The 23,009-nt window shown below is 45.0% G+C and overlaps 1 protein-coding gene across 12 annotated transcripts in view; it reads right to left on the reverse strand.

Annotated features, from left to right (window-relative positions):
- APBB2 (amyloid beta precursor protein binding family B member 2) overlaps positions 1 to 23,009 on the reverse strand; it is a 432,059-nt gene that overhangs the window by 173,422 nt on the left and 235,628 nt on the right. The window contains exons 1-2 of one of the 12 annotated variants that reach the window (XM_073561138.1): positions 9,147 to 9,260; positions 8,445 to 8,563 (exon numbers count right to left, since the gene is read on the reverse strand). The exons of 10 other annotated variants lie outside the window; for them this stretch is intronic. In XM_073561138.1, the coding sequence (XP_073417239.1) occupies positions 8,445 to 8,499 (55 nt within the window). In that variant the 5' untranslated portion in view covers positions 8,500 to 8,563; positions 9,147 to 9,260. Of the gene's footprint in view, positions 1 to 8,444; positions 8,564 to 9,146; positions 9,280 to 23,009 lie in introns of those variants that run through there. One more of the 12 variants, XM_073561139.1, reaches the window with a different exon arrangement.

The following is a 23,009-nucleotide window of genomic DNA, read 5'->3' on the forward strand; positions in this document are numbered from 1 at the left end:
AAAAAAATAACAATCCTAATGATAAATATCAGCAATAGGTTACAATATCCAAACTATGAGGTAAACTGACAATAGTCACGGATATCACAAAAAGTGTGGGCGGAAATGAGATAGTTGTCTCTCACATAGACTACTGAAGATGGTCACAAGAAACACAGACCCTAAGCTAACCCCTACCGGGACCTCAGAAGTTGGCACCCTACGGGTAAGAGCAGTTAGTGTCCCTGCTCAATGATGGTTAAAAACAAACCACTGCACACGTATGAGTTGGAAATTATGCTTCAAGAGAGGATTTATTAATAGTGATTGCTGTAGCGACAGGCAAAATGACGTTTCGGCCAGTTAATAGCCTTGATCATATAGTCGCCCATTTAATGAAGCATCTTAGGTCAAAGGTAGTTATGGTGTTGTGGTGTAGTATTTTCATACAATGTGATATGGTGTATCCCCACTGGTAAAGACTGGACTTGTGTCAGGGTGTGTGCACACACTGCGGAATCTGCTGCGGATCCGCAGCATTTTTGGCCCTGCGGATCCGCAGCAGTTTCTGCTGCGTTATACAGTACCTTTATTTTCTATGGAAATTGAAAACCGCAGTGCACATGCTGCGGATTTGCTGCAGTTTCAAAACCGCAGCATGTCAATTCTTTGTGCGGAATCCAGGGCTGTGGAGTCGGAGTCATGGAGTCGGTGCTCATTTTGATGGAGTCGGAGTCGGAATAAAATGGACCGACTCCGACTCCTAAAATATAAAAATAAATTGGGTACAGTAATTCAATGCAGAATATGCTGAATATTTTTTCATAGGAATTTGGGAAAGTTATGAAATGTCCTATAAATGGCTGTTCTATTCCTGATCTAAGGCTACATTCACACACAGCGTTTTTCCTGCGTTTATTGAGGATACGTTTTTCAGTTGCAAAAGCTGATCAGCTTTTTAAAAAACTGCATCACCTGAAAGGTTTTTGAGCTCATAGATAATGTTTTCAATAGCAAAAGCAGATTAGAAATCTGCTCTATCTATATATCCATTTATCCATATCTGTCTATCCATATCATATCTGTACCAAAAAGAATGAAAGCCGGGTAGCACACAGACTAACACTCCTTTTTTTAGCACCAGTCAGGGACACCTCATAGCTGCCCAAAATGACTCCTAGGACAGGCATTACTCTGCCAAGAGTGTGCAAAGCAGTAATCAAAGCAAAAGGTGGCTACTTTGAATCATCTAGAATATAAAATATATTTTCAGTTATTTCACACTTTTTTGTTAATTGTATAATTGTTAATTCATAGTTTTGATGCCTTCAGAGTGAATCTACAATTTTCATAGCCATGAAAATAAAGAAAACTCTTTGAATGAGAAGGTGTGTCCAAACTTTGGTCTGTACTGTATGTATGTACGTGTATACAGTTTTTTGTGTTCTAAAGCTGTATTCCAATAAATAGATATTATGTTCTATCTAAATATCTTGATTATTGGATCATAGAAAAGATTAAATGTCTGATGTTCACATTGTACTACAATAAATTTTTCACTTAAATATAAGCAATATAATGTGGGAGTCGGAGTTGGAGTCGGTGTAAGGGAAATTGAGGAGTCGGAGGTTTGGCTTACCGACTCTACAGCCCTGGCGGAATCTGCAGTGGTTTTACACCTGCTCCATTGTACAAGTGTCAAACTGCAAGGTAAAACCGCAGGCTACTCCGCAGGTCTTATGACCTGCGGATTTACCTGCGGATTTTGCAAATCCGGGCGGAAAAATCCGCAGCACAATCCGCAACGTGTGCACTTACCCTTAAGGTGAGGTACCCAGAGTAATGGATTCTATATTGGAAGGTTCCACGCTGCTGGTTCTGGTGAGGGGCGGTCGCTATCCGTTGGTGGCACAGTGGTAGAAGCTGACACTTCCGTGTCTAAGCATAATTTCCAACTCGTTCGTGTGGAGTGATTTTTTTTTTTAACTATTGTTTATGGGATCACTAGTTCCTTTCACTAGCACCGTCATTCTAATCTTTAAGTTCAGTGCTAGCCATCGTATCCTTTGAGTCTCCTGCTCAATGATTGTTCACCCTGTCACACCCTAAAAATTCAGCTATCAATGACCTGTGAGATGTGTCTCCATGAATCATCACAAATAGATAAGGAAATTAATCATATACTTATATAACACATCCGTAACTTATAGTTAACTCAACGGGCCAGAGTAATGTAGAGCAAAGCCAGGCCAAGAAAAGAAGAGACCCAGCGAAAGGGTGTTCACCTATCCACACAGGTCATATATTAGGGAATATGGACTGCAGTAACATGGTCACAATAACAGACCCTAAGCTTGCCCATATCTAGGCTGCGGAGGTCGTCACCCATGTGACTGGCGCCCCCACTCAACAATGGCTATCCTTGTTACACCCTGAACATCCAGATTTCGATGGACTGTGTCTCATTGAATCTCCATAAAGAGATAAGGAAATTAAATTAAACATATAATCAACACAACTGTCACCAAGAACGGTCTCGAAACCGTCCAGGAAATATAGAGGCCGGTTAATAAGAGATCAGGTGCTCACCGGTCCACACAGGTAATAAATTGTTATGCGGGAATGTCGGCATGAAAGCAGCTGACCAATAAAACACAAGAACCTGTAGATCACCTATTACTGTCCCTGCCTAACCCCGGAGGTTAGCACCCTAGATATGCGCGAATAGTGCCCCCCGCTAGCCCTGACGAGTCCTGTCTACTTGAAGTTGCTGACAATCAGGCGTATCCAGACAGGGATAAATAAATTAGCAACTTATAGATGGAAGTGTGGTTAATCCACCATTGTCAGTATATTACATGGATACATTGAAAGACATTAAATATTCACATAACACACACTCCTAGATTCTGTCCCATGGTACACATATCCTAAAAGTTATATTTGTTTCTTGAAAAAAATAAAAACGTGTCACAAAGATACTCATCAGTCCACATGACATGCCTTCAACCACTGGCAGCATGAATCAGACACCACAGCACCCGTGTATATTTTACTTAGAAATGCTGCGATGTTTCAAAGAAAACGTACTTTGAAAAGGTGATTGGAGACTGTCGTGGATGACTAGTCCTATTCAGGTCCCTCGCAGCTCCTCTCTGCCCCACCGTCCCTAGGCTGGCAGATATCTCATACAAACATAGAGACAGACACCTGTTAATCTGCGGCACCAGGGTGGAGAGAATCCAATGGGGACCTGCCTCTTTGAACAGTCATCCAGGTTTCATGGTCCGCAGCTGGATGTTATAAGCATGATTTTTCTGAAATGCCGCAGCATTTCCGAGTAGAACATACACAGTATCACGATATTTGACAACCCAACAGATGGCACGACACGCAACGGGATGGTAGCGGGGTGAGGAAGGCCCTACCAATTGGGAAATGAGGAATGGTCACCTCCAGCTCAAACCTGAGCCTGCCCTCCTGTAATGCCCTAAGTGGATCCTTCCCCCCACCGCCGTCAGGAACCTCGTCCCTCGCTGTCACCTCACACTGCCCTGGCTAGTGCACTGGCCAGCAAGGGCGCTAGCATCACCACTGCAGATAGTACAACACAGGGGACAGTGACAAACACGAGACTGACGGGGTAATAACACAACTTAGCTTTACAACTTCCTCTGCTGCAAAGCACCGCACAGCAGAACAAAAGCACCAGGATCACGAACTCATGAAACCAGCTGATACACCGCAGCAGCCAGCGAGCTCCTTGCTCCAGGCTTGGTCACTGTAGGTTGCTCTATCACCGGCAGTCAGCTGATGCATCAGGTGACTATTTAAAGGATGGTGGAAGTGGTCACCACCCAAATCAGCTGACCTGGCAACTCTGCACTTTGCAGCAAGGGAAACTGACATTAACCCCTGTTGGGCTGAAGGGAAAAAAAAAGCTACATTTACATCATAGTGGAACCAAAGCTGCCACGAATCAAAAAATGGATCGTCATACACAGCTTCAGTAATGTAGCCGGACTCTAATTCACTGTGTCTGTGGGTCAGGCAGCATGAATCTACTGTAAGATTCACTTTAAAGGAAATCTCTGTCAGCAGGTTTTTATTATGTAATATGACAGCAGCATGATCAGTGCTGGGGGCAGCTAGCCCTCTAATGATAATATCCTGCTGATAAAACACTCATTGCATTAAAATCGCAACACACACACTTCACTGGAATCAGGGTCTCTTCCACTACGCTATGCTGCTCTCAGATTATATAGCAAAGATGGTAGAATTCTGTCTGCCTGCAACTATCATTAGGTGTCACATATGGATTTAGACAGTTCCTACAGAACTTGTAGAGATTTCTGTGCAGTGAATTCCGTGTAGGAAAAGTTGTGGCAAAAAAATGAGTTTTATAATTATAGTAGACAGTAGGAAGAGGTCAGTGCCAGGACATAACCATCCATTTTGCTATGGGATCCCAATGGGTCCCATAGCAAATGGATGCCTCCATAGTAGGCATATAACTGCCGGATTATGTCAAAGTTCGTGATGCTCATGTTTTACACCTCTCTTGCAAACACCTTATAGAAAGGGATGAATGGATGACCCATAATGGTGCAAATGCTGATTTCAGTAATTCAAGTGACCCAAGGAAACCAGTCTATTGCAACCATCTCATTATATACAGGTCCAGATAATATACATTTACTATTACTAGTGCAATAATGCAGAACAAATGACATGTATGTGGTTCTTGTATGGTTGAAGCAGGTAATTACGAATTCCTATACAGAAATACAGTATATGGAACTTTGACTCTGCAGGGCTCTTTTCCTTTAGGGGACGTTCACACGTTGTGTTTTTTTCTGCACTAAAAACCAGAGTGGTGGCAGGAAAAGCGCTGCATATGTGTTTTTGCTGAATTTTTGCCACGTTTATACTTGTGATTTTTACCATTCATTTGAATGGGTGATAAAGCTGTACAATACTGAAAGGTTTGACATTCTGCAGATTTCAAAAAATACCCCGCAGCTCAAAAAACACAAGCCCCCCCCCCTTTTTTGGAAAACAGTCAGGTCTGGGGTCCTGCTTTGCCTTTATCTATTGAGGCCTGCCGGTGGCACACAGAGAGGTGAAACACTAGAATCATAGAATGGTAGAGTTGGATGGGATGTCCTGGGTCAGCTGGTCCAACCCAGGATTCACTAAATCATCCCAGACAGATGACTGCCCAGCCTCTGTTTGAAGACTTACATTGAAGAGATAGGACCATCATTATTTGTCGCGGTGGGATAACTTTTACACTTTTTTTTTCTTCACTCAAAACAGTGTGAACCAAGTACCCTATATTTTTTACATGTACTATTACTATTTACATGGCAAGTTAGTTAATGCAGGGTGTTTACTCCTGGTTTTGGAACGGTAAGATGCAACATTAATGCTACAGTGAAAAAAAAAAAAAGCACTGCAAAAATGCCACATGTGAACATATCCTTAGTGTTTATTGCATATAGAAATATCAGCACATTGCACATTTCTGATAACTAACTGACTCCCCTGGAAGAAGGCACTTCAGCTGAAACGCGCGTAGGGGTCCTGGCACTGCAGGTCTCAAGATATGACATACCATCTATACGTTCTTTCTGCCCCTTTATTTTTCCTCTACTTGCAATCATGTTCACTAGTGGTTTTATCGCCTTCACTTGTTGAGCAGGTACTTACCTCATATGCATGTGAACTTTTACTTGTCACATAGGCATTCAAAACTTCTGTATCCCTGGCCTGCGGTTCCATTTGTTTGGTTATTTTGATTGTCTGAATACCCTTTTTGCTTTGTACAAACTACCCCCCCCACACACACACATTTTTTTTTATCCAATAATCTAATAAAGTACAGTTTTTTATTAATCTCTCGGTTCTTCTACGTGCATTTTTTCTTTATCTGTTTCACATTTCTGATAACTATAGCTTTATATTCAGTAGCTGTAAATGGAATACAATCAGCCAGAAGCTAATGTAAACAGTCTATGGTCAGCATTGATGTCACACGCACAAATTCGACAGAACATGATAACAGTTTGTACATAGAAAACCAAATGAAAACCTGACCTCCACAGCATAAATAAATATACAAAAAACGTAAAAAAGCATGGAGACATAGTGCGGTGGGGAGAGACACAGGTAACTACCAGAAGAGGCAGGTAATTATCCTGAGCATGAGCCCATTAGCTGTGCTCTCTGGAAATCCTGTCTGCTCACAATATGCCTATTCATGGATGATTCGGGATCGCTCCGGGGATCTCCGGCTTGGGTACATCTGCAGATGCTTTCTAATTAAATACCCAATTTCTTTGAAATCAATCTAGCTGTGCTGAAGGTACAGCCGTAAAAGATAATATTGTTGAGAATAATCTAATATAAATAAATGGAATTGGGAAGGAAAATGAAAAACGTCCTGCACCTTGATTTGTGGGAAATCCGTCTACTAGGCCGTGAGTAATAGCGGTTTTTAATATATTTAACGTTCTAGTACACCACGATGAAAATCCTCAGAGGGAAACTTTACTTTGCATTTATTAGATTGGCTGTAGAGAAATTTCTGCAGGGGAGAACTGGTATTAGCAATTTCACAAAATTTATAAGAGAAAAAAAATAAAGAAAAAACACAATTTAACTTTGGAAGTTTCTTCCTCATCCCTTTAAGGCTAAAGGTTTTTATATTATAAAACTCCTACGTGGACATAAGCAGCAATGAGTCTAACCCTATTGACTTGAATCTAAGTTTTTTTTCTGCTGGTGCTCTGATCTAGATAATGATCATTAGGAAGGTGGGAGGCGCTGCGCTGTGACCCTCACCAATTTTTAATAGTGGATCTTGTGTGATCTACGGTGTTGCCTATTCTGTCTGAGATGATAATGAGACTGCTGAAAAGTGTTCTGTAATTAACTCCTTGATTATGTTGCGCACCGTGGACATAGGAACATAAAGATCTCTGGAGATGGACTTGTAAACATTGAGATTGTTGATATTGTTCAACAATTTGGGTTCTCAAGTCCACAGACAGTTCTCTTCTCTTCCTGGGCTTAGTGTGGCATACACAAATACAAAGATTGCATAAACGTCTCCCCTTTTTATCTGGTGTGGTTTTCATATTGCCCACACCTGTTACTTGCCACAGGTGAGTTTGAACGAGCATTACATGCTTGAAACAAAGTTGTTTACCCAAAATTTTGGAAAGGTTCCATTTTGGGATGTGTGAAATTATGTCCAATTTGACTATTTCTTTGTTTTTTTTGTGTTGTACCAATACACACAAAAGGAAATAAACATGTGTAATTACAGTAATTTTCTGGGAGAAATACTTCATTTTCTGGAACAATTTTAAGGGTGCCGACAGTTTCAGCCATGACGGTATATCACCCAATATCGGCAAAAAAACAAACAAACATGAAAACACTCAATAATTACTTGAATATCTGAACAAATGTAAACCTTATTTAGGAACAAACCCAAAAATCGCCTAGTCATGATCTGGTTAAGCTGGCCATAAACAAGATAGCTGTGGGCTAGTGGTTTCTTTGGCCGTCAGCTATCTTCTAAAACACGAATGTGCTTTCAATGGCAGCGACTTATCCAAAACAATTGAGGGTTGATTTTCCCATTGCCCGATCCTTCTCTCCCAAGACATTACATGTCAGAGGAGAATTGATAGGGCCACCATATACATCAGATGGTCGGCACATCCATTGGGTCACCTGAAATCAGTCAAAATTGGAGTCTTGGGTTCAAATCTCACCAAGGACAAGTGGGTATGTTCTCCCTGTATCTGTGTGTGTCTCCTCCTACAATCCAAATAAATGCTGATAGGGAATTTCTTTTGTGAGTCCCAGTGGGGACAGTGAGTGATGATATCAAATGCTTTGGAATACGTTGGTGCTATATAAGCAAGCATGATGATATATGGTAACTAATATATTCCACTCTACTGAGAATGTCATTGGTCCCTGTTCTAAATGGGTTTCAAAGTCTAATTGGTGTGTTTTTGGAGTGGGGAGAGAACTAAGCAAACACAGGGAGAACATCCAAACTTCATATAGATGTTGCTATCAAAGGGATGCTACATCAGGACTGCAGCACTACAAAGCAGCAGTGCAAACAACTGAATAACCACTAAGAAAAAAGGGGAGAAAATCAAAGAACCTGTATTTTGCGCAGTAGAAAATATAAACTATGATCTGTTTCTACCACTAGGTTGTGCTATAGAATGTTGTGGCCCATTGAGCTCATGTACATATCTAAAAACAGCACCCCCATGAGGTTAGTTTTGGTACTGCAAGTCAAACTTAATCTAAAACCATCCCAAATAATTGTGTGTTGATTTAGTAAGCTACTATGGTACAGCAAAGCAGATCTGATGTAAGAGAAGAATTTTAAAGCAGGTATTGCGACTTTTAAGGTCACCAATGGTTACCACTGTAGCCTTGCAGCGCTGGGGTCCTGGGTTCAAATCCCACCAAGGTCAACATCTGCCAGGAGTCCGTATGTTCTCCCTGTGTTTGTAAGGGTTTCCTCGGGATTCTTCGGTTTCTTCTGACACTCCAAAGACATAGTGATAGGGAATTTAGAATGTGAGCCCCATTGGGGACAGTGATAATGATGTCTGTAAAGTGCTGTAGAATATGGTGGCGAAGACAAGCAAACATAAATATGTAATAAATCTATTTATACATGTTATTAATACAAAACAAATAGAAATGCTAAATAAATAGATATAATAAACAAGCATGTGCTACTTACACAGAACATAGGGCATACATAATATATAAAGTCCCTCACGTAAGGTGCATAAATCACATTGCCCTTTAGAAGTGAGTGAACAGATAGATCCAGGCCACAGTCCTGTCCCTAGTCACTTGTGTGCTGTAATTTAGTAAAGCTGATAAGGACCGAGCCGTAACCTGCATCCGGTACATAATGCAGCCAACAATGCAGCCACATCATCCGAGCATGTTCATCACGTGCTCTGCCTCACAGCTTTATAATGATGGTCTTTATGTGGAATTATCTACAGGGTAAACTCTTAAAATAATGGATGAACGTAAACAAAAAGAAACAAAAAAACTGTAATGACCATTGTACATAGCAAGTGTAGTAGAAAAAGAGCATCACCTACCCTCGTAATTAACAATCACGATGGTCAGCATGCATTCTCTCCCCAACATCCTGGCCCGGTGGAGGCATGCGGGCTACCTCACAAACACAGAGATAACACTGTACGAATGGCTATTTTTGGTAGCACTGCTCATCACAGGGAGAGAAATAAACAGCAGGAGCGCTGCAAATTTGGAATGTTCCGTCTTCTCGGCATGAGAGGTTGTCATGGCAACAAAAAGTGCATCTCTCATGCGGTAACTGAGAAAGTGTCACATGCAAAGTAGGAAAATGCACCGTCTACAGGCGGTACATAAACATATAGTGGGGAAAATAAGTATTTGATACACTGCCGATTTTGTAGGTTTTCCCACCTACAAAGTATGGCGAGGTATGGAATTTTTCTCGGACTTGCACGTCAACTGTGAGGGACAATCTTAAAAAAAAAAAAAAAAATCTAGAAAATTACATTGTCTGATTTTTACATAATTAATTAGCATTTTATTGCTAATGAAATAAGTATTTGATACAATAGTAAAACAGAACTTAATATTTGGTCCAGAAACCTTTGTTTGCAATTACAGAGGTCAGACGTTTCCTGTAGTTCTTGACCAAGTTTGCACACACTGCAGCAGGGACTTTGGCCCACTCCTACATACAGATCTTCTCCAGATCTCTCAGGTTTCGGGATTGTTGTGGGGCAACATTGAGTTTCAGCTCCCTCCAAAGATTTTCTGTTGGGTTCAGGTCTGGAGACTGGCTAGGCCACATCTGTAATGACACCAATGGGGTCACTGGGGCAGCCTAGGGGGCGCTATCAGGGGGCACGTGAACGAGCGCAGGGAGTGGAGGAACAAGGCACGCAGTGTGCAAGCACCTGAGAATAAGCAGTAAGCACAGGACCTGGAACTAAGCAGTCACGTGACCAGTGGGCGGAGTTACCACGCATGAGGACAGTGAAGGCAGCTGAGCGTGCGTAGTACAGGGCACAAACAGTTAACGTAGTCAAAGGAGAGCCGAGGGTCAAAAGCCAGATGAGAGCGTGGTACTTAGGGATAAGATAGAGAGAAAACAGAGATGAGCCAAGGGGTCAGATAACTAGGAAGGACAGGACAGTACAACGCAGGATACAGTCAGGGGACAAACCGGGTCATACACAGCAAAGCGCACACGCACAGAGGGACCATGTTTACGGACGAGTAACCTGGATCAGCAACCACAAACAGAGTATACGGAAGTATCACAGACACCTGTTATGAATGGGTCACCGAGGAGGAAAAAACAACACAAGCCAAGTCTCAGAAAACCAGAGAGGTTGGTAACTATGCAGATCCCTGATCTTACCACACAACTAGCAGCAGTCGTGGAGCGTGCCTACGATGATGTTAGACGCCTCGTCACAACCGGAGAGCTAAATAAGCCTAAAGCAGGAAAAGAGGAAAACTGCCCCAGAGCAGACCCCAAAGGAAAGACAGCCCCCACATGTATAGACGGTGAAACAAGATGAACACACAAACAAAGGCAGAAAAATAGACTGAGCAAACGATGGGGCCTGACTAACTAGAAAAGGACAGGAAAGACACTGTCTGCAATCATACCAAAATAATGTCCAACACTTCTGATAGCAAAATTAACCCTGAAGTCACTAGACTTCTCCCACTATATCAGCACTCAAATATTCTGAGACAGAGCAAAAAGAGGCCAATCTAATAAGGGACCAAAAGGCAAATACAGATAAATAGGAGTGGAATTTCAGCACAACCCCAGCAGGGGCTGGCTGACCACAAAAAACTGAATTGACCAATAAGAGCAAGAGCAAGTGTGAACAATAACAAAAACAAACTTAACTTGAGAAGACTGGACCAGAGCTGAAGTCCAAAACCTGAGAAGCAGACTGAATCACCAGCACCAGGATAGGGCGTTGGCTGTCTTATATCCAGTCTGATACTCCAGAGATCCAATCGTTATCCTCCACATCAGGTGGCAGATCACTACCAATTAAACCAACCTCACTACCTCCTGTCACCACCAGAGGGAGAACAGAAGGAGAACTCTCAACTGGTGGAGCCGAAAATGAGTTCACAACAGACACCAAATGCAGAACTGCCAACATTAAATAGCCGCCCCAGAACCAAAGAGAGGCAAACTAGAATTAACACTGACCAGACCAGCATGGAAGTGGACCCATCCTGTCCAGAGTCATGACAGTACCATCTCAACGGGGGGGGGTCCCGGACAACCCAGGTTTCCCAGGAAACCGGGCATGAAAGGAGCGCACCAGACGATTGGCATGAACCGATCGGGCAGGAAACCAGGATCGGTCCTCAGGCCCATACCCCTTCCAGTGAACAAGATACTGGAGGGAACGGCGGACCAACCAGGAATCCACGATGCACTCCACCTCGAATTCCTCCTGACTATCCACCGATACAGGCGGCGAGGGACCCAATGATGCTTCTTCCACTGACCCCAATGGTTTCAGGAGGGCCCTATGGAATACATTGGGAAATTTTAAAAGACACTGGGAGGCGTAAACAAAAAGCCACTGGGTTAACCACCTTCGTGATCTCATAAGGGCCAACCAGTAAACTTTAGGCCCCAATTTCGCCGAAGGAAACTTAAGCTTAATGTTCCTAGTAGACAGCCACACTTTATCCCCAACCCGTCTCTTCTTCTGAGCCTCCCCAATATTCTTTTGGACCTCCCGTCACAAATTCTCCAACTGCTGTACAGCTAAATCAGCCCCTGGGCAACCAGAGACTGAGGAAAAAAGTACCTGTGGGTCGTTTTCCCGAGACCTTGGAATCCGGGGGGCAGGAGGGACAGTCCTTTATCCAATGACCCGGCCCTCCACAACAGAAGCAGAGTTTTTTCTCTCTGCGACGTCTCCTCTCCTTTTCCTTCATGGAGACAGCCCTCACCTCCAAGGGCTCAACCGAAGACAAAGGCTCCGGTTTCACTGGCAACAGAGGAGCTTCTACGTTATACGACACTTCTCTCTCTCAGCCATACGGACAGCATGGGTCATGGCCTCCTCCAGGGAATCAGGCGGTGGGTGCAGGGCCAAGGCATCCTTTAAATGCTCGGAGAGACTCCTTCGGAATAGCCCCCTGAGTGCCGAGTTGTTCCAGGAAACCTCTGGTGACCAACTCCTGAACTCGGAACATTACCACTCAGCAGCGAGCTTTCCTTGGGTAAGATTCATAATCGTGTCCTCTGCCAATCAGGATCACTATCAGGATCATCGCAAATTAGACCCAAGGCCTAGAAGAACGGATCGACAGACATTCTCTCAGGGGAGGTAAGGGATAGAGAGAAGGCCCAGAATTGTGGCCCCTCACGTAACAGGGAAATAACTATCCCCACCCTTTAACTCATCACCCGAGGACCGAGGACATAAGGAAAAAAGTAGAGTTGAGCGACTTTTGGTTTTTTAAGGTCGCGTTTCGTTTCGTGAAACCCGACTTTTCCAAAAGTCAGGTCGAGCAAGATCGTCCGATTATAGGGAAAAGTCGGGGTCGTCCCGAAACACGAAACCCAATGTAAGTCAATGGGGAATAAAAGTCGGCAGTGAGAGGAGGACAGGAAACACACCTACAGTGCCCATTTGAATGCCAAAAGCATCAATTCTTCTTACTTAAGCTTGTCAACCTTAATTAACTTCATAATACAAGTTACGCACTGAAAAATGGGGGTTATTTGGCTAAAGTTGTGGGGGGCAGGGCTGGCTGCAGGTTTTCATGTGCCCTGGGCGAAAGAGCGCCCCTTTAACACATACCACAACTCATCATGCTCCGATACGGCAGATAAATAGCGGTATAGTACAATGAAAAATACCTCACTTTTTACATCTCATGACGAGGCCCATCTATTTCTCCATACAGAATCATTGGTCCCATATAATGTTTGAAACAGTATATGATGAGCTCCACATAATGCTACAGTATATGTTGGTCCCCATGGATGAAGCTCCACTGTCTTATGGGCCCAAATAATGCTCCAAACATAATGGGCCCCATTTCTAATGCTCTAGTGTATAATGGGCCCTGTAAATGCTGCTCCAGTGTCTGATGTCCACCTTTGGAATGTTCCAGTGTATGGTGGGCCCCATCTATCATTCTCCAGAGTATAGTGCTCCCCAAAAATTGCTGTCCCAACATTGAAAACAATCAAATAAGTCTCCTCGCTAGGGAATCCCTGTACTTGTCTGGACAGGTGCTGTAGCTTGCTTAACAGCTCGCCAGCCGTTCTCACGCCCAGTATGGATTGCACGTGATTGCACAAAGGTTAGAAAGAGTACCGTATCCCTGGATAACATGTATGGATAGCGTACACATTCAAAATATATGTCTCAGGAGGCAGGCTCAGACGGTGTCAGGCCCAGTATGGATTGCACGTGATTGCACAAAGGTTAGAAAGGGTACCGTATCCCTGGATAACATGTATGGATAGCGTACACATTCAAAATATATGTCTCAGGAGGCAGGCTCAGACGGTGTTAGGCCCAGTATGGATTGCACGTGATTGCACAAAGGTTAGAAAGGGTACCGTATCCCCGGATAACATGTATGGATAGCGTACACATTCAAAATATATGTCTCAGGAGGCAGGCTCAGACGGTGTTAGGCCCAGTATGGATTGCACGTGATTGCACAAAGGTTAGAAAGGGTACCGTATCCCCGGATAACATGTATGGATAGCGTACACATTCAAAATATATGTATCAGGAGGCAGGCTCAGACGGTGTTAGGCCCAGTATGGATTGCACGTGATTGCACAAAGGTTAGAAAGGGTACCGTATCCCCGGATAACATGTATGGATAGCGTACACATTCAAAATATATGTCTCAGGAGGCAGGCTCAGACGGTGTCAGGCCCAGTATGGATTGCACGTGATTGCACAAAGGTTAGAAAGGGTACCGTATCCCCGGATAACATGTATGGATAGCGTACACATTCAAAATATATGTCTCAGGAGGCAGGCTCAGACGGTGTTAGGCCCAGTATGGACTGCACGTGATTGCACAAAGGTTAGAAAGGGTACCGTATCCCTGGATAACATGTATGGATAGCGTACACATTCAAAATATATGTCTCAGGAGGCAGGCTCAGACGGTGTCAGGCCCAGTATGGATTGCACGTGATTGCACAAAGGTTAGAAAGGGTACCGTATCCCTGGATAACATGTATGGATAGCGTACACATTCAAAATATGTCTCAGGAGGCAGGCTCTGACGGTGTCAGGCACAGTATGGATTGCACGTGATTGCACAAAGGTTAGAAAGGGTACCGTATCCCCGGATAACATGTATGGATAGCGTACACATTCAAAATATATGTCTCAGGAGGCAGGCTCAGACGGTGTCAGGCAGTATGGATTTGACGGCCCAGATTACACAGCGGAGGAGCAGGGAGAGGTAAAGATTGCAAATGCTGGGGCCCTGCCCAAGCAAGGGGGGCCCACTCGTGGGCGTCGGTACTGGCACTGGGCCCCTCATAGTACAGCGGTGTGTCTGACGGCGGGTGTGCACCACCACCGTCAGAGACACTTGATTGCACTATGAGGGACCCTGTGCCAGTGCCCGCGCCCAAGAGTCGGCCTACCCACCTGTCCAGGGCAACGGCACTCGCACGGTGTCGTGCGGTAGGTGGTGACCCCGGCCATGGGGGGGGAGGCAGCACAGTTAGGGAGTTTTAGAAAGTGGCATATGTTGATGTTGGACATTCAGCTGATGCAAAAGGCGAAATAGGTGAAGTACCAGGAAGAGGTGGACCAAAGCAAGCCATTTTTCTGTCACCCTATGTGTCATCAGGGGAAGGTGGGACAAAATCCTTGGAAACCCATGCGTGGTTCATTTTAATGAAGGTTAGATCATCCACATTTTGGGTTGACAGACGGGTCCTTTTTTCTGTCAGGATTGATCCAGCTGCACTGAAGACTCTTTCCGATAGCACACTTGCAGCTGGGCAAGCGAGCTCCTGTAAGGCATATTGGGCCAATTCAGGCCAGGTGTCCAGTTTAGCGGCCCAATAGTCAAAGGGGAATGACCTGTGTGGGAGAACATCGATATGGGAGGAAAAGTAGTTTGTAACCATAGTTGACAACTGCTGTCTCCTGTCACTTTCCATCGATGCAGTATTACCAGTTGTGTGAGCGGTATTTGAAAAATCAGTCCACAACATTGTCATGAAACCCCTGTCTCCAACGCCACTTCTGCTGTGTGCACCACGAACACCTCTGCCAAGCTGCCCCCGACCCGTACGGCTCGTGTGAGAACCATCACCGCTGCTGTGTGCTGGGAATGCCTCAAGCAACCGATTTACCAGAGTTGCTTGTTTATTAGCCAATATTAGGTCAAGGTTCTCCTGTGGCATGATGTTTTGTAATTTGCCTTTATAGCGTGGATCCAGGATGCTGGCCAACCAGTAGTCGTCATCGTTCATCATTTTGGCAATGCGGGGGTCCCTTTTTAGGATCCGCAAGGCATAATCTGACATGTGGGCCAATGTTCCCGGTGTCAATGAAGCACTGCGAGTGCTGGGTGGAGGAGCACTTTCTGGCAAATCCACATCCCTCCAGTCACGCACAAACCCTGTACCAGACCTTGCCACGCCAACATTTTCACTTGCCCCACGAGATGCATCCTCCTCCCCTAAGTAATCATCCCCATCATCCTCCTCCTCCTCTTCTTCCTCCACCTCGTCCAGGAGAGGTCCCTGAGCAGACAATGGCTGAATGTCATCAAGGATTCCCTCCTCCTCTTCCTCCTCATCAACATTGGCTGCAGACGCCTGCTCCTTAAGGTGCGTCAAAGTTTGCATGAGCAGACGCATAAGTGGGATGCTCATGCTTAGGATGGCGTCGTCTGCGCTTACCAGCCGTGTGCATTCCTCAAAACACTGAAGGACTTTACAAAGGTCTTTCAGCTTCGACCACTGCACGCCTGTCAACTCCATGTCTGCTCTCAAAGTGCCTGGCCGTGTATCCTCCCACAAATGCATTATGGCCTGCCTCTGCTCGCACAGCCGCTCCACCATGTGCAGGGTGGACTTCCACCTTGTTGCAATGTCGATAATGAGGTGGTGGTTGGGAAGGTGGAGCAATCGCTGCAGCTTCTGCATACGAACGGAGTGTACAGGCGACCGGCGGATGTGCGCGCACAGTCTTCGCACCTTCTGGAGCAGGGCTGTTAACTCCGGATAATTTTTGAGGAAGCACTGCACCACCAGGTTCAAGGTGTGAGCCAAGCAAGGTATGTGGCTGAGTTTTGAAAGGGCTATGGCTGCCACAAAATTACGGCCGTTATCACTAACTACCTTGCCTGCCTCAAGATGTACACTGCCCAGCCATGACTCAGTTTGTCGCTTCAAGTACTCGGCCAGCACCTCGGCGGTGTGTCTGTCGCCCAAACACATCATCTGCAACACAGCCTGCCGACGCTTTCCACTAGCTGCTCGATAGGGGGACACATCGTGTGCAACAGTGGCAGCTGCAGATGGAGTGCTCGTACGACTGCGCTCTGTGGACGAGCTTTCGCTTCTGGAGGAGGAGGAGGAGGAGGAGGGTCGAACGCCTACAGCCAACTGTTTCCTATACCGTGGGCTAGGCAGCACTGTCCCACCACCGCTGTCCCCTGTGGACCCTGCATCCACCACATTAACCCAGTGCGCAGTGATGGACACGTAACGGCCCTGGCCATGCCGACTGGACCATGCATCAGTTGTGAGGTGCACCTTTCCGCTCACTGACTGCTTGAGTGCATGGACAATGCGGTCTTTCACATGATGGTGGAGGGCTGGGATGGCTTTGCGAGAGAAGAAGTGGCGACTGGGTAGGTCATAGCGTGGTACTGCATAGGCCATGAGTTCGCGGAAAGCTGTGCTTTCCACCAACCGAAAGGGCATCATCTCAAACGAGATTAGTTTGGCAATGTGGGCGTTCAAACCCAGTGTACGCGGATGAGAGACTGAGTACTTTCTTGACCTACTCATAGTGTCTGGGAGGGTGAGCTGGACTTGAGAGCTGCATATGGTGGAAGTAGCGGTGGACAGGGCGGACTGAGAGAGGGTTGATGATGGTGATGGAGTTGGTGTTCTTTCTGATGGCCTAGAATCAGTCTTTCGTTGATATAACAGTGGGATTCCCTGACTGCTGTGGTCTTGCAACGACACCTCAACATTTGCTGCTGTGCTAACCGGTGGGCTTACAGTGGGGGAAACAATGTAGCGTTGCTGACTACCTTCGTTGTGATCAGTTGCACATGTGGCACTTGAGGTTTGGTGTTGTGTCCACGCTTGCAAGTGCATGCTGGTTAAATGTCTAAGCATGCAACTGGTATTCAAATTTTTCAGATTTTTCCCTCGGCTAAAGGTCTTTGCGCACTTCTTACAGATAACCTTGGCCTGATCATGAGGATTTTGTTCAAAAAAGTGCCACACTGCACTCTTCCTACTTTGGCAGACATTTTGCGGCCTAGCACGCTGTGATCTTTTGACCCTCTGGACAAGCTGTCCAGCAACTCTTTTGATGTTTGGAACCTGTCTTTGGAGTGCTCCGGGCCTGCCAGATAACAGCTGTTGCGATGTCGATGTCTGCTGTGGATGCTCCTCATCTGAGCTATTGGAAGCAGCACCCTCTTCCCCCAATGGATGCCAATCTGGGTCAACAACTGGGTCATCCATCACCTCCTCTTCTATGTCATGTGCACCTTTCTCTGTGTCACCGTGTATGGTGGTATAGTGTGCGGGAAGGGGCACCTGAGTCTCATCAGGGTCAGAATCTGGCTCTGTACACTGCGAGGACAATGTAGTGCTCTGAGTGAATGTACCAGCAGAATCATCCATCAGCGGCTGTGCATCAGTGCACTCCATGTCAGATTCATCTTGGCCTGGGTAATTCACCATTTCACTTGATAATCCAGGCATGGTATGTGAAAACAGCTCCATGGAGTAATCAGTAGTATGGCCTGCGTCATCCTTCAATCTTGGTTGGGGTGAAGGACACAAGGAAAGGTGTGGTTCATGAACATGAGCCTCCAATGACGACTCAGTGCTTTTACTTTTTACAACTGAATTAGAGGAGGCGATAGAGCTGGAGGCTGAGTCAGCAATGTAAGACAAAACTTTTTCCTGATGCTCTGCCTTTAAAAGCGGTTTGCCAACTCCTAGAAAACTAAGCGTTCGAGGCCTTATGTAGCCAGACGATGACGCAGGGTCAGCACCTCCTGCATTCGGTCCTATTTTGCTCTTGCCACTACCATCAGATCCACCACCAACACCATCATTACCAGCTGCCAACCCCCGCCCAATTCCACGGCCTCTTCCACCAGCCTTCCTCATTTTTGGTAGAAATGTAGACAAAATCCAACAAACTATATAGTAATGTAAAACAAGGTACAAGGTGTCTATAGGACAGGGGAGATTTAGAATTTCTGCACACACTTGTGGACAGTGGACACTTTTGGATTGTGTGAGGCCCACTGATATCTGAGCGCTATGTGACAGGCTCGATGGCACAGCTGCCTGTGACCAAAGTGACGAGAGGATAATGGAGATTTTGAATCTCTGCGCACACTTTTGGACACTGGACACTTGTGGATTGTGTGAGGCCCACTGATATCTGAGCGCTATGTGACACGCTCGATGGCACAGCTGCCTGTGACCAAAGTGACGAGAGGATAATGGAGATTTTGAATCTCTGCGCACACTTTTGGACACTGGACACTTGTGGATTGTGTGAGGCCCACTGATATCTGAGCGCTATGTGACACGCTCGATGGCACAGCTGCCTGTGACCAAAGTGACGAGAGGATAATGGAGATTTTGAATCTCTGCGCACACTTTTGGACACTGGACACTTGTGGATTGTGTGAGGCCCACTGATATCTGAGCGCTATGTGACACGCTCGATGGCACAGCTGCCTGTGACCAAAGTGACGAGAGGATAATGGAGATTTTGAATCTCTGCGCACACTTTTGGACACTGGACACTTGTGGATTGTGTGAGGCCCACTGATATCTGAGCGCTATGTGACAGGCTCGATGGCACAGCTGTGACAAAAGTGACTAGAGGATAAGGGAGATTGGATTGCTTTTAAAAAAGCAGTTTGCGGAGCAGTGGGTAAACAGCAATGCCAGCGTGTCAGGAAGCCTTAAAAGGCAGCCCAACAACCAACACCACTGATACACCACAATATAGCCTCCCCTTGCACTGCACACACAGTGACTTGTGTGTTGTGCAGGCCAAATCGCTAGCAGCAGAAGCAGTTTTTTTGTCTTCTTCCCTGCCTAACGCTCTCCCTACAGAATCAGCAGCAACCTCTCCCTATACTAAGATCGGCAGAAGTAAGATGGCGGTCGGCGTGCACGCCCTTTTATACCCCCTGTGACGCCCACCAAAGCAAGCCAATCACTTGCATGCCCTTCTGAAAGATGGTGGTGACCCGTGCCTAGGTCATCACGTTGCCCACAGTGTCTGTGGATCCTGATTGGCTGAAAAAGAGCGCAAAACAAACTTTTGAAACGCGACTTTGGCGCGTAAGTCGCCGACCTCGTGGCCGACCTCATCCTAGGGTCGGGTTTCGTTTCATGAAACCCGACTTTGCCAAAAGTCGGCGACTTTTGAATTTTTTCGACCCGTTTTGCTCAACTCTAGAAAAAAGTAATTTACATCTCTCCTTAAACACCCGGAATTTTCTTTTATCCCCAGAAAAGGTATCTGGAAGTTTGACAGAGGATAAGGAAACATCAGACACAATACCCTCCACATTGCCAGATGTAGAAGAGGCACCCCGAACAGTATTAACTGTATCTGCCAACTCCCTCTGTACCTGTTGGTGAGAAGCAACCAACGCTCTTTGCTCTACTGATTCTGCATCATTTTGGTCAGGTTAGATACCTGATCTAACAGAGTACACAGTGGCATCCATCCTGTCCAGAGTCATGACAACACCAGGACCTTAAAATGCTTCTTATAGAGCCACTCCTTAGTTGCCTTGGCCATGATCTTCCTCCCATGCCTCCTGTGGATCATCCAGATAGTCATTGGTGAACTTCAAACTGGCCTGGCCATGTTCAGGCATGAGCAGGTGGACGTTGCATGCTCTGCAGGTTTTTAATCCATGACGGTATAGTGTGCTACTAAGGGTAATGTTTGAGACTGTGTTCAGAGCTCTCTTCAGGTCATTGAACAGGTCCTCCCATGTAGTTTTGGGCTGATTCCTGACCTTTCATAGACTCATCCTTACCTTGCGAAGCGAGATCTTGCATGGAGCCCCAGTTCGAGGAAGATTAACAGACATCTTGTGCTTCTTCCATTTTTCAATACTTGTGCCTACAGTTGTTTCCTTCTCACCAAGCCGCTTGCCTATTGTTCCATAGCCCATCACAGCCTTGTACAGGTCTACAATTTTGTCAGTGATGTGTCCTTAGACAGCTCTTTGGCCTTGGCCATGTTCGAGGTTGGAGTGTGATTGAGTGTGTAGACTGGTCTTTTATACAGGTAACAATTTCAAACTGGTGCAATTAAAACAGGTAATGAGTGCAGACTAAGAGGGCTTCTGAGAAAAAAAACTAACAGATCTGTGAGAGTCAGAACTCTTGCTAGTTGGTAGGTGATCAGATACTTATTTTGTGCAATAAAATGCAATTTAATTATGAAAAAAATCATACAATGTGATTTTCAGGGGATTTTTTAATTTTACATTCCGTCTCTCACAGGTGAAGTGTACCTACAATAAAAATTACAGAGCTCTCCAGTCTATGTAGGTGGGAAAACTTACAAAATCGACAGTGTATCAAATACTTATTTTCCTCACTGTACATGATGTGTGCAGAAAACCCCAAAAATTCATCTTCCTAAAGACTGGGGCAGAATATTTTACTAGCAGAAGTGGAGGTAATTACTGCGCTTTCTGCGGGGCCTGCAGTTTGCATACCTCCCCAAAGGGATTTTAGGCAATATACTAATACATCTTCATCAGTCTATGCATCCAGAAATCTTTACACTTTTTCGGGAGCCCTATATGGCCTATTGGCATCTACCTAATTGCTTTAGTATTATGGAGTGGACACAGAAAGATGAGGGCCCAGGGCAAAAATAATAAATGGGCCCTTTGCAGGCCAATAGCTCGTCATAATGCAAAATGCCAAAGTGGGTCCCCTTACTCTTTGGGCCCCTGTGCAGCTGCATAGGTTTCACCAATGGTATGTCTCCACAGGCTTAAAGGATACTGATAAATTCAGAAGCATTTTTTTACTTAAAGAATACCTGTCAGGAAATCACAAGTAACACATTTTAGATCTTATTTTATTCCCGCTGCTCCCTTGAGTATTTTTGTGTTTTAGTGTTTTTATAATCTGCCATAAGGTTTCCGAGACATGAGTCTCTTTATTTAGCGCTAATTTCTATTGTTTATTATCAATCGGTGTGACTCAAATGATCCTCGAGGGCGTGTCCTTAGGTTGCTCTGCAGAATTATGCTGTGAGCAACACCACGTTGATATTCTGCATCCTATTGTGTGCTGCCATACATAGAGGCTGTAGAAAACAAATGGTCTAGGATTTTTAACTAAACAGTTTTGCAAAAAAAAAATGTATTTAAGCAGAAAAAAAAACACTCTCAATGGAATCCATATAATTTAATAAAAGTTAAAGGTGCAAACATTTTGGGTATCTTTACATGAATATTTAAGGGAACCTGTCACCAGGTTTCCCCAATATACAGTACGGTCATCAATTTTAAGGCCTCTTTTACATCATTCTAGCATGCTGTGTGTCCCCAAAGAGCTTTTATTATACCCATAGATGTCGCGGAGGGTAGAGCAAAGCACTATAGTGCGCATGTGCAGGGAAAGACCAAAGAGCATGGATGACCCAGAAGTAAAGCCAGCGCATGCACACTACAGCATCGCGCTCTGCCCTCCTCCACAGAAGCACATCTGGGGGACACTGTGCGGATGATACATGAAGCATACACATGAAGCATGGAAAGATGACGGCAATTGTAGGAGAGGAGGCACCGGATCAGGACGAGAGACAGCCATCAGACCAGTCTGTGGGTATAAAAAGAGGTCTTTTTTGGGGATCTGCAGAGAGGATTGGGGACATATGTACAACATACTAGAATGCTGTAAAAAGAGGCCTTAAACATGATGGCTGATCTATATATTGGGAAAACCTGAGTTGTTCTCATTGCTATGGGGAGACTGTTTTATATTTAGGTGTAAGGAAGAACTAAGGCCAGCCGATGCCCCTGGGAATAACATATGTTGGGGGCATTCGTGCCCCACTCCCATTGAGACATCTTCACTACTGAAGTCTATTGGAGTGTCTGGTACGGTATGTAGACAAGGCGCCCACCCTACAATCCGCCTCCGGTTAGTTAGCGTAAAGTTCTGTTGTGTTGTGCCACAAAGATTATTAGGTAAATGTAGGTCCCTGCTCATTATTATCATATATCACACCTACTAGATGAATTACTGACTTTTTAGAGTAATTCATCACAAAAGGAATGAAGATGAAATCCTCCATGTAGACCATGTCTTGTGGTGTATCTTCATTTTTAACGCTACCCTACATACAAACTCATCCTACCTCCTCCAGATGTGATTATCCGGCACCTCACCTTATAGCAGTGATTTATGGTCGTCTTAAGAACTACTTTACCCGTAAACATAGGAATTATGGACAGATAGTGCCACTTATTGTGGTTTCACTTTACATAGCAGATTCCAGTTTTTGATACACAAACCAGAGACAATTTATATGGAAAGCAGGACAGTAGGTATACAAATGAGGAAACCCTTCCAAAGTAGATATTTACATAAACCAACAGTGAATCCTCCACTTTGTGCCAATGTGTCCAATGCTACAAATGTACTTTGC

The sequence above is a fragment of the Dendrobates tinctorius genome, unplaced genomic scaffold, assembly GCF_039654945.1.
Source record: "Dendrobates tinctorius isolate UK_male_01 unplaced genomic scaffold, ASM3965494v1 ptg000314l, whole genome shotgun sequence".
Taxonomy (NCBI): domain Eukaryota; kingdom Metazoa; phylum Chordata; class Amphibia; order Anura; family Dendrobatidae; genus Dendrobates; species Dendrobates tinctorius.